The 12,914-nt window shown below is 38.3% G+C and overlaps 1 protein-coding gene across 3 annotated transcripts in view; it reads right to left on the reverse strand.

Annotated features, from left to right (window-relative positions):
* LOC311519589 (bifunctional heparan sulfate N-deacetylase/N-sulfotransferase 4) overlaps positions 1-12,914 on the reverse strand; it is a 175,493-nt gene that overhangs the window by 23,872 nt on the left and 138,707 nt on the right. For all 3 annotated transcript variants that reach the window (XM_084626233.1, XM_084626235.1, XM_084626234.1), the window contains exons 8-9: positions 3,951-4,133; positions 836-932 (exon numbers count right to left, since the gene is read on the reverse strand). In XM_084626233.1, the coding sequence (XP_084482359.1) occupies positions 836-932; positions 3,951-4,133 (280 nt within the window). The remainder of the gene's footprint in view (positions 1-835; positions 933-3,950; positions 4,134-12,914) is intronic.

Here is a 12,914-nt window from a genome sequence, read left to right on the forward strand (position 1 = left end):
AGGACAAAATTATTCCTTACACTGGTATATACTGAGTTCTGGTAATTGGCTATATTTGGTTTCTAGTTTTTCTAACTGCATTGTTTTCATTGTGGTGGAATGAAATGCTGCACCTTCTCTGTACATGGGGAGAATTTAATTCATAGAGTGCAAGTACAGAAGCTGAGTGCTACTGAAATCCCATTTTAAAATAGGGCACATGTCTTGTGCTGACCCTATGCAGGGGGGGTGAATTTGACCCTGTGTTCTGAAAATTGCATTGGAACAAAGCATGGGAACAGCACCTGAAACATAGCTTAGTATTTTGATGTGCCTCCTCCCTTGTAATGAGGCTAACTGCTCCCACCCAAAAGTTATCACCAACATAACCAATTCCATAATTACCAGGGAAAAAGTATTCCTTTAGTTTAATAGGAAGGAGTATAACTGCAAAGTGTTGCTATTTTGACCTCAGGAGCCTTTCCACTTCAAAGAAAGGTATTAACAAAACTATACAAGCCTCTTGATTCTGCAAAATCAACTGGAATTCCCATGAGAATAGGCATTTTTGTGAGATATAACAATACGTCTGGTCGGAGTACTGTGATAACAACCTGGGCTTGGTTCTAAAAGTGCTGATGGTTCGGAAAGAGAGTTCCTATTTTATCCAAGCCACTTTCTCCCCATAAGCAATGGAAGAGTTAACAGCAGCTATTGGTTTCTATTACCTCTTTACATTTGAATTTACTCTATCACGCATTATTCCAAAATAAATATATACAACACCAAAAAGTGGGCTACAATATGCTTAGAATCACACCCTCTGTTCAAGTCATTGCAATTCACTATTTCTCACCTGTTTTCTGAGGTCCAATCACAAGAAATTTTGGAAGATGGTAACAAGTTTTATCTCTGGACCAGATATCCCTATGACGTTTATCGTCACATGGATTCTGAGGGGGAGAAGAAGAATTATTTCTGCTGCTCTGGAGAAAATTTCAATTGCCCTGATGCAGTAGAGATTTACACACATACTTAATTTTATGCACTGGGGTGAAATTCTAGCATGGTTAAAGTCAGTGGTAACACTTTTCAAATTTCACCCCAGGAATTCAGTTCTGCAAGGAACTAAGCACTCTGGCCCTAACCAACCAATCAAGTAAGAATTCTAGGCACATGCTTGGGTGTTTTGGCACATCGGGATCAGAGTGTTCCATATGTTGTGGGATTAAGACCTAGAGTAATCCCAATGAAATCAGTAAAGTTGAGCAATTGTATACATTTTGCAGGATCAGTGTCAAAATGAAAATTTTGTGAGGCTATAACATTTCCTTCTTTCTCCCTATGTGTTACGTGCATGGGACTTCTATGTTTATATATTCATCGATTTTTAAGCCCAGAAAAGAACATGATGATTATCTAGTCTGATCTCCTGCTTAACAGGCCAGAAAATTTTGCCAAATTGTTCCTGCATCAAGCCCATAACTTCTGGTTGAGCTAGAATATCACTTCAGGTGTCCAGCTTCTCTCAGAATAAGGGCCCCAAAATAAGCATAATGTTGTTACAATGGCAACTGAAATACAGAATGCAATAAGGGAACTCAGAATATTCATTTACATAAGGTATAAATGTGATTGGCACTCCGTAAATGGATAGACAGATGGACTGATCTAGACAGATAAATGTAATTTCCCCCATTGTAAATAAGCATTTGAAAACTAAGGTGGGAGGTTATTTTATTGACATGATACAAATGTTCACAGTAAGTAAAGTGTGAAGTGAATTTCAGTATTTCTGCTGGAAACCTTACATACTGCTTACAGTCAGGAATAGGCACACCAGGAGAATTACCTGACCTATCACAACTACACACAGCTCAAATTAGAAGATTCACTATTAATCCATAAAATATCAGGGCCAACTCCTTAGCTGGCATAAATAAGTGTAGCTCAGTTAAAATAAATTCATTTACACCTGATAAAAGATACGTCCCCAAATTTTAAGTTATTACAGCTGTTTAGCATTTTTCAAACACAAAAGTTTCGAAATGGAAAACTGGGGGAGAATACTCTTTCATTCTTAAATTTGTTACTTCTAAAGTCTTAATCCAGAACCTACTTTTTTTTTCCCTTTTACGCCCCGCCCACCCCACAGCCCATTTTCATTTTTCCATTTTTTCTTAAATTGAACTATTTCTCATTTTTCAAAAAATCTAAAAATATTAGTCTAATAAATTTGAAGTAAAATCTGCTTGCAGATATTCCATGGGGCATAAAATAAAGCTAAATTAATTGATCAAGTTGTTTGCTCCACATTAGTCAGCTCTTCTAGTGACTGAAAGTCACCACGATACAATTCTGTATGGTATAGTTTACAACATGAGTTGCTGGTTATAATTCCGTTCCATATAATACAGCTAGTCACAGCATAATTAAAAGTCTTGTTGACAGTCTCTTCTCTGAGGCATAGTGCCTAAACTACCTTCTCATCCCTATAGGAAATCTCTCTAAGTCAAGGCAGATGTACAGCAGCCTGGAGAAGCTGGCACAGCTCCTTCTTGTACTCTATCTATAGAGGACACTATTCCTTAGTTCTGCCAGTGTGACACAGTTCATAATCACTATGGTGCTGATCAAGTAAATGAGTCAATAAGACTATTCATGTGCCTAAAATTAATGCACTCGCCTAACGGCTTTGCATGATTGAGGCCTAAGTTCGTTTTAGATTTAAAAGGAATAAATATTAAGTATTAACAAACAAATTTCCATTTATGGTTAAAATTACCTATTACTATTATGCCTTCCAGCTATTCATATTACTTATTAGGTGACAAAGAAGTTTCAAATATATAGTAGTTAGTGACAATTTAAATTTACATAATAATCCAAAAGACAGGAAAAAAAGAGAAATTTAGGATATTATTCAACACTAACATTCTACTACATGTTAATGCAAAATAAAAATGTGTGAACAGAAAATCTGAAGAAAAAAGTAAGAGTTGATTATTCTTTCAAGAGTTATTACACTGATGTTATCTTTGCATAAGCTGGTAATGGTTTGTTGAAGACCTGATTTGTTAATTCATTAAGTTAACTAAATATAATGGGACAAATTTATAGCTGGTGCAAATCAGTATAGCTCTATCAATGGAAGTTAGGCCAATTTATACATTAGCTGCAGATCTTGCCAAAACTAGTTAAAAACAGATTCTGTTCTCTTATACCATAAGTGCACATATTTCCTTTGAGTTATTCTGGATTTACACTTGTGTAACAGAGTATGCTTTGGCATATCATGTGCTGAATCAGAGAGGAACCATGAATATGTGATAATTATCTGACAATTGCTATCCTGGCATTACAGGCAGCATTGGCATTTATTTCAAATGGAGGTGGGAACTAGTCATCATTGAGTTGGGGTAAGACATTTCTTTATTTTCAAAGTAACTGTTTATGCTAATCACTATCTCCCATATGGGATTTTTTCCTTGCTGTTTTAAAGAAGGGGATATTGTATTCTGGGAATCCTTGCTATAGCTACAGTAACTTAATGCTAGTGATTCCATATTAATGGACACAGTGAATCTGCATTGTGGTAGATCTCACTCATCTGTTTTCATCCTAATGATTGTGCATCAAGATAAGTTAATACAATGTGATGCGTCAGGAAAACACGAGGGAAGAGGGAAGGGAAGCTCAGATAAATAGCAACCAACTGCTCTTAAAGTGGCTAGTATTTGACTGAGTTTAAGCAAGTGCCTTGCTTTATCTGTGCAGACCACAGCTAACCAATATGCAAATATATTCTCAGTCAAAGCTGTTGTCCTTGAAGAAAATAAAATAAACCCAAAAAGGCATTTAAAACAAAATAAAATATCTTCATTTTTAATGTGTCTTTTTGCAAAAGATTTTAGAAGTGCATTGTAATTGAAGAATTATCAGTGGGACTATTGACAGGTATGTTATATTACCTGCCAGAGAGGGTCCTTTTGCTCAGGGAAGAGTTCAAAGTACTTGTAAGCCAGTTGAACTGGAGGCAGAGTCTGTAGTTTTAGGTTAGTCCAGTTCTTAACAAAGTTGGCCAGATTCAAAAAGGTGTATAACCCCAGGCGGTCATTCCCGTAGTTGGACAAATGGGTCATGAAGATGCTGATCTGAAAGGTAAACAAAAGTGTTTTATAAAACTTACAACAGCAGGACATCAATAGATGGCAGTAGCTGTATTTGGAAGATTGAGTCTTGCAATTTCCTGTAATAATTAAAAAAAAATTCTAAACTAGCTGTGCAATTAGTTTGCACATTCACACTCTAACTGGGAGGCATGCCTCTTTGAAAGTTTTACAGCCCCCAACTTCATCTGCATCTGTAGCATCCCTTTCGATTTGTTCCTTCATCAACTTCCCCATGAACGGACATTAAAATGATACATTTAGACATTTTCCCCTCTCTTGTTTCAAAGTTTAGAAACAAACCAAACAGTCCTGCACCCCATTTTCTCTTTTGATTTTAATCTGACCTCTCTCAAACAGTATGCCTAGAAGAAGTCGATTTTTTCTGACCTTCCTCAATTGTCTTGTCTGCTTTAATATTCATAGGTTCCTAATACTTCCACAATTCATTGCACTCCTATTTTTCACCCCAAGAAACTATGAAGTGAATTTATTCCTCGTGAAGGTGCTGATAGCTTGAGCCAGGTCTGATACTTTCAAATGCAGTGTAGGTTTCCGCAGAAAGCACTTAAATTTCCCCTCCTCACCTAAATTTTGTGTTTGTGAGAAGTTCCAGAAAAATCTTAGAGAAGACTGGGATCATTTATCTCATAGAGACCATACATTCTGGGCTACAGGAATAACCAATTCCTCACCAGTACAGATTAACCCCTTTCCAATATGGCCACTTCAAAAGGGAAAGTTCAAGAATTTGATTAAGATGACGTTAAAATAAAAAGAAAATGGTACAGAGTTTAAGCGTAGAAGTTTCTGGTTATCAGAGAATAATGTACAGATTACCAAGGGGTGTGAAGTTCGGTTTAGGATTGGATGGTGTAAGGAATACATAATCTGCAATATCCCCATCTGGGCGTAAAAGGTTAACAGGTCAAAGTACAGACATTGAGATATCAGGGTATGTTGTTCATATAATGACTATGTTCAGGTGCGGAGTTTAATGAGTGGATACGATGATGAGGATGGATTTACCCTCATTTGGTGAGATTTAAATCTACATGCTCATTCCATCTCTGCAGCTTAAACTGCGAACAGTGGTGCTGACTAGTGCTAATTGTAATGGTGCTGTTTGAAGTAGCCTTAGCCTCCCTAAGAACTGGATTGATCCCAGCATTTCGTATAACTTTCACCGACATACAGCCAGGAGCCTGTATCAACTCTCAGCCTGTATCAACAAGATTGGATACAGATTGGTTTCAAACTGGTGGCTGAGAAAAGAAGGCTCTATTGCCTTACCACAGAGCATCCTTTCCTCCCTCCTGACTTCCTTACTTGATTTAAGAACACTAACAGTTCCAGTCCTGGTATTCTTTTACAGATTGAAAAATTGCTGTGATGGTTTTGTGATGCCATAAAACTCATTTTTACTTGTTCCACTTTTGCTGATATCACAAGACATTCTTGTTTATTTGAATTTGATCATCTCTATTTTTGCTTTAAAAAACAAACTTCTGTTTACAGAGAAGACTTGAAAGACTGCATAAAAGTGTTCTTTACCTCAAATGAAGATGTTTTTGTTTAAATTTGCATGATAGCAAGCTGGAAATTTTAGATTCCAGACATAATTTCTCCTTGAAGGTAATATGACTCTTGTCTTTTTAGTAGTCTTATTTTGTTTCTCCTTTACAGATCTGCTTTGCAGATCACCATCTCAGGCTCGGTGATGAAGGAACTGGTATGAACAATGTGAAAAACATAGTTCATAGCACTACATATAAAGCTATCCAATTAAATTTCACCTATGGAGAGGCATTAGTATCTCTCTAAAAGTTCATTATTTAGCTCTGTGGGGAAGCTATCTATTCTGGATTTGCTACTTACCTACTTATAGTGATTGGATTAGACTTAGTAATAGTAAGTACATTGTCAATAGAAATTAATTATACAGCTATCAAGAAATATAGCGGTAACTGCTTTCCATATGTTTATGTATATTTCCAGTGGAATTGCTCTGAAGTTAACAGGAAGTAAAATGCATCTGATCTCAATAAGCAAAAGATAGCCAATGTCATCCCTGCAATTAAGAAATAGCTCATGTGTGTTGTGGTAATTATACTGAGTGTTAGATGGTGTTATTATGAGGCAGAAGGTTGGAGACAGAATTATTTTTAAACTTCCAGGGAGTGATCTCTACGAATTGTACTGCCTGGAAATTAGCATTTTACTCTATCCTCTTAATGTTATGTCAGAATGGAAATGAAAAATAAAGAACACGGTCAGACTTGTGCATTTACTGGTCATTATTGACAAGGATATGACAACCTTAGCCAGTAAGACATTTACCTTTATCACAGTCTTATGCATCACACAGCTGTGAATTTATCATCACAATGTGTCTTTTTCAGATCACAGATCCATTCAAAGACAGTGACTCCAGCATCCCCTAGAAGTGTGCATTGCAATATGAGGCTCCAAAACAGTAGCAGCCATGTTTCTGGGGGGATGTCTACCCTTCATTGAAGTGCCAGTTAAATGCTGCAATAAACTATATGCTGCCAAAGAGGGCTATAGCATCATACCTAAGACTGAGTGAGAACCTGCATAAAAGTATGAGTTGGTGAGTAATGAACTGATAAGGGATGGTTCAGCACATTAAAGATCAGATTCCCTAGAATGCTGATCTAAATATCTATCTATATATATACACATATCTATCTATCTATGTATCTACAATGAAAGAGTGTTTGTTTCTGTAACAATGGGGACACAGGTTTACTGTGATGTCATTAGGCACTATGTCTTTACTACTAACCTATATGGCTCATTCCTGCAAGTTGCAAGAGCCTTCTGGCCTTCATCCAGCAAAGAAAGTGAGTGGGACTACTTGCTTGCTTAAAGTTAAGCACATGCTTAAGTGCATTGCTACAGAAAGGTCAAAGTGCTCAGGCTTGAGCCCTAACAGAGCAGTAGTACTGAGGAAGGCTGCACTCACACACCGCACCATGCCTTTCTACCTCTCAAGGTAACCATAGCATAGAAGCAGTGCATTTTCCATTTCCACTCTTGCAGATCTGCTCATGACCCGCTTCTTTAAAAACAGCCTCACATTGTTTAAAAACCACGTCCATTAGTTTTTTAAATTATTTATAAGGCTTTGAGTACTTTTATGAGGTGAAGATGGATGGAATTTAAGAAAATGTCTCTCAGGGCTCATCTCCAGTGCATTTGCACTGTGCCCACTTTATTCCACAAAAAGATAATCCATTCTTCATTTTTATTCTGTTCTGAGCCTCCTCTGAGCAAAGATTGGGAACCGTACAAGAGTTTTAAAAATCAATTGGACTATGCTTAGACTGCTAATTTCAATGTTTATGCACCTTATAATTTAGCATATTTTGATATAGCTAGAGTATACATTAATATTTCCAGTGCTCAACACAATACACATGTAACAACCCTGATATTCTGGGCCATTTAAGGCAGCATGTGTTTCCTTCTCTGTACACAAGTACACATCTCATAGTATTGTCAATAACTCCACCACTGTATGGTTCGGTTTACATAATGAAGCACAGGTTACAATACACTGGTTAATAATAGTGATGGCCAGCATTCTGGCAAGCATAAGGATAGTGGACAATTTCAGAAGAATCTTTTTTTATTTGTGTACTCACTTTACTTTTTTAAAAAAAAGAAAAGACTCTTTGTTCTTGAATTCATCCCATAAAAAGATGTGACAGTGCTTCCTATGAACTATTTAAACATGATAAAATGAAAACATTTATAGGAAATATTAGAGAATATAATTTCCTCTATGAAGCGTCTCTTGTTTCTGATGAGTGCCAGACACCATCTGCCAATGGCATTTAATAGCAAATAAAATGCATGTCGGTAAATCCTTTCTTCCTCTCTCCTCCATGTAGTGAAAATGCTTCTTGTAGAAATATATGCGCAGGAGACCTTTCCGAGGTTTAGCTCAGGTAACTTAACAATTTACTTAGAGCTATGCCCAAACCAAAACCCCAGATATGAATATCCCTGAACTTTGGGAAATTGGGGAAGTTCAGATCCATGTCAGCTCAGGCCCATTTTACTATTCAACCAGCAATCTTCTTCTCCTCTTTGAAAGTGAAAAAGAATGTTTTTAAAATCATTAGTTGCTGCTTCTTTCCAAAGTAAAGGGTAATAAACTAGGACAATATCACCCCTTCCTGAGTGTAGCATGGATAGCCATCTTACTTACAGTACTTCTATATCTATGAGAATATAATGCTTGCTAAAATGACTGAGTTGGCATGATGCTCTTAAATTCTGTGCCTGGAAAGATAATGGAACAAATAATTAAGCAATCAATTTGCAAACAACTAGAAGATAATAAGGTGAAAAGTAACTGTTAGCATGGATTTATCAAAAACAAATCGTGTCAAACCAACCTGATTGCTTTCGATATATGGTATATCTCGATTTTAGTAAAGCTTTTGATACTGTCCAGCATGATCTTCTCATAAATAAACTAGGGAAATGCAACTTAGATGGATCTACTATAAGGTAGGTGCAAAACTGGTTGGAAAACCATTCCCAGAGAGTAGTTATCAGTGGTTCACAGTCATGCTGGAAGGGCATAACGAGTGGGGTCCTGCAGGGATCAGTTCTGGGTCTGGCTCTGTCCAATATCTTCATCAATGATTTAGATATGGCATACAGAGTACGCTTATAAAGTTTGCAGATGATACCAAGCTGGAAGGGGTTGCAAGTGCTTTGGAGGATAGGATTAAAATTCAAAATGTTCTGGACAAACTGGATAAGTGGTCTGAAGTAAATAGGATGAAATTCAATAAGGACAAATGCAAAGTACTTCACTTAGGAAGGAATAATCAACTGCACACATACAAAATGGAAAATGACTGCCTAGGAAAGAGTACTGCAGAAAGGGATCTTGGGGTCATAGTGGACCACAAGCTAAATATGAATCAATAGTGTAATGCTGTTGCAAAAAAAGCGAACATCATTCTGGGATGTATTAGCAGGAGTGTTGTAAGGAAGACATGAGAAGTAATTCTTCTGCTCTACTCCACTTTGATTAGGCCTCAACTGGAGTGTTGTGTCCAGTTCTGGGCACCACATTTCAGGAAGGATTTGGGCAAATTCGAGAGAGTCCAGAGAAGAGCAACAAAAATGATTAAATGTCTAGAAAACATGACCTCTGAGGGAAGATTGAAAAAATTGGGTTTGTTTAGTCTGGAAAAGTGAAGACTGAAAGGGGACATGATAATCGTTTTCAAGTAAATAAAAGGTTGTTACAAGGAGGAGGAAGAAAAATTGTTTTTCCTAACCTCTGAGGATAGGACAAGAAGCAATGGACTTAAATTTCAGCAAGGGAGGTTTCGGTTGGACATTAGGAAAAACTTCCTGTCAGGTTAGTTAAGCACTGGAATAAATTGCCTACGGAGGTTGTGGAATCTCCGTCATTGGAGATTTTTAAGAGCAGGTTAGACAAATACCTGTCAGGAACTGTCTAGATAATTAGTTCTGTCATGAGTACAGAGCACTGGACTAGATCACCTCTCAAGGTCCCTTCCAGTTCTATGATTCTATACTGTGAAGTGCATCTAGGAATGACAGTGCTAGGGATGTGATGCACAATATTGTTGCACTGCATGTGATCACCAGGAAAGGACTCCTAGCAGTCAGAAACTGCTTAAGAAAGAATAGGACAAGATAGAGCTCAATAAGGCAGCATGTGTTTCCTTCTCTGTACACAAGTACACATCTCACAGAAGTGTCAATAACTCCATCACTGTGTGGTTTAGTTTACATAATGAAGAACAGGGTATAATACTCTGGTTAATAAGTGATGGCCAGCATTCTGGCAAGCAAAAGGATAGTGGACATTTTTACAAGAATCACAAAATGGGCACAACACAAACATAGCAAAAAGACCCAAATCACAAGACATCCCAGATTCCAATGGAATCTGGTTCAGGTTCAGTGTAGAAGCAGGCTTAAGATTAAACTGCAATGAGCAATGTGTACTAAATGCATGCAGATGAACAGAAAACTACTGAATAAAACCAATGCTATATACTGAATAAAACCAATTGTGCGTTTTTTGCTTATTGTGAAGCTCATGTTATGCTCATGCTATTTGCTGTGAGGGCAGTACCTGGAATGCATATGCTTTGCAAGACAGCAGCGTTCATTCATACTGATGGGATATCTTATTAACCTTGACATTCAACAGCCAACCAGCTCAGGCTGATAGTTAATTATGGAAGAAGAGGAGGGCAGATCATTAAATGCTGGGTGTGTGTAGCTGTAAAGAATTCTCTTTTTACTTTCTTCTTCCCCTTCCAAATCTCTCCTTCCCCTACTCTACCCTTCAACTTCCACTCTCCTTCATCCCCACCCAAAATCCCTTTTGCATGTTTCCTCGCTAAGGCCATGTCTACACTAGGGAGCTTACAGTGGCACCAACACAGCTGTTCTATGCCGGCAGGAGAGAGTTCTCTTGTCAACATAATAAAACCACCTCCACGAGCAGCAGTAGCTATGTTGGCAGGAGTAGCTCTCCCACCAACATAGTGCTACGCCCACCGGCACTTCTGTCGGTGTAATTTATGTCGCTCGGTGGTGTTTTATCACACTCTTGAGTGACATAAGTTATACCAACAAGTGGTTGTGTAGACATGGTGTCAAGGCTGATTGCCCACTCTGGCACATTGAGTGCAGAAGGTGAGGGCCCACAAGGATTCTAAAAATTAATACTGGCTACTCCAGGCTTGTATTAAACTCCCAAGGTTACAGCTTCTCTCTGACCTTGGATGGGTAGATGCTGCCACCACCCAATTCCAAAAAAAAAAACCCAAAAAAACCTTTAAACCTAGAAAGGCACACTTGGGAATTCCTCCTGTGGGGTACCCTCAAGCCCTTTCCCACACACACCTCCGGGGAAAAGCTGAGAAAGAAAACAAAGGAAATCAGCTGTTGCCACCAGCTAATTAAACAACATATGCACAAACTGCTTAGGACACAAATATCCTAATTCTGTTCTTAAAAAAAGATAAATTTTATTAAAAACAAAAAGAAAGAAAATACATCTGGAAACTTAGGGTATTGCTAGATTTAAAAAGAACAAATATAATAACTAAGCGTCAAGAATGGTTTTCTTCCATTCTTTATGTCCAGCTTTATGGTTACAAGCAAAACAAAAGCATTTGGGGGTTAGCACAAAGAAGTCCACAAGACTTAAAGAAATAAAAGAAATAAACCTAATTGCAGCTTCCTAGACATTTCCAGATATACTTACATATCTGGGGTTCTAAATGAGTAGTTTCTAGGAATGATTTAACGATTTTTCATACCTGGCGCAAGCTCTTACAGCATAGTCCAGCCCTGTCCCTGCTCTTCTGGAGAACAACCACAGACAGACAAAAGGGGAGTCTTGTTTCAATTTTAAAAAGTTATAGCCTTCCTATTGGCTCTTTTGGCGAGGTTCCCACTCACTTCCTTTTACCTGTGCATGCAGTCAGATTTTTTAAATCTTTACAGGTAAAGCAGGTAGAGAACAGCTACCAAGAGGGATTTAATAGCTGACTGGCTGTCTGGGTGTCCATAAAAGGGAGCTCCTCCCACCCCCTTCATTTATCACACATGGCCTTACTCTATTTTCCCTATCCAGAATCCTCCTTTTCTACCCAAGCCATTCTGTCTCCTCCCTCATTTTATAATAAGAATAAAAATGCCTAGCTCTTATACAGCACTCTTCATCTCAAAGTGCTTTACAAAGGAGATCAGTATCATTCTCCCCATTTTATAGATGGGGAAACTGAGGCACAGAGAGGGGGGGGGAAGTGACTTGCTCAAGGTCACTCAGCAGGCTAGTAGCAGACCTGTGAATGAAACACAGGTCTCCCAAGTCCCACTCCACTGTTCATCCTCTAGACCGAAAGGAGATAAGGGTCCACCCTAACCCAGAGGGAGAAAAGTCAGGAGCTCCAGAGCTGTCAGAACTGCTACCCAAGTAACACAAAAAGACCAGCACAGATAGTAGGGACCCACCCCTTTATGTCAGTGGGACTTCCCTTCCCACACCTGCCCTCAGTCCAGTGCAAAATGAGCTGCATGCACTCCCCAATCCACTGCAGCCCCAACCTTCTCTTCACCTACACCAAGGGAGAGGAGCTAAGGGCCCACAACATAGCAAACACTTTAGTATTGTTTGTCAAATTATGTATATTTTAATTCTACGTTTTTCCTAGAAGATGCCTTCAGATCTATAGTTTCTAATGAATAGGCATCCACCACACAGAACCAACACTACAACAGTCACAGATCTGACACGCTTAGTTGCAGTCCCAACAAAGAGGCCCAGGATTAAATAAACACAGAGGCTGAACCAGCATTTCATATTGATCTACTCCAGGTCATTGCTAATACACAATTACCACAATATCTAGGCACCCCCTATGGGTGGTCATTTCATACTTCAGCAACATTATAAGGCTGTTGCTGGAAAGCTTGCACTGCCATTGCCTTTTGTGATGATAAATAGTCCCCAAGATTGTCAGTTTATCTCCTTTATGAACACTGAATCACTTAAAATAAATTGTAAATGGAGAAAAAAAGGCCAAGATTCAGTTCAAGGGCTGAGGCAGTTCTGAATTTGTTACTGGAATTGGTTTACTTATCTCTCTTGATGTTAGATACTCTGTGCTGACACTATGAATAGGTACAGGATAATAAAGCAATTTGACTATCACCTCTTTTCTA

Source organism: Lepidochelys olivacea (genome assembly GCF_965140295.1).
Source record: "Lepidochelys olivacea isolate rLepOli2 genome assembly, chromosome: 4".
Taxonomy (NCBI): Eukaryota; Metazoa; Chordata; order Testudines; family Cheloniidae; genus Lepidochelys; species Lepidochelys olivacea.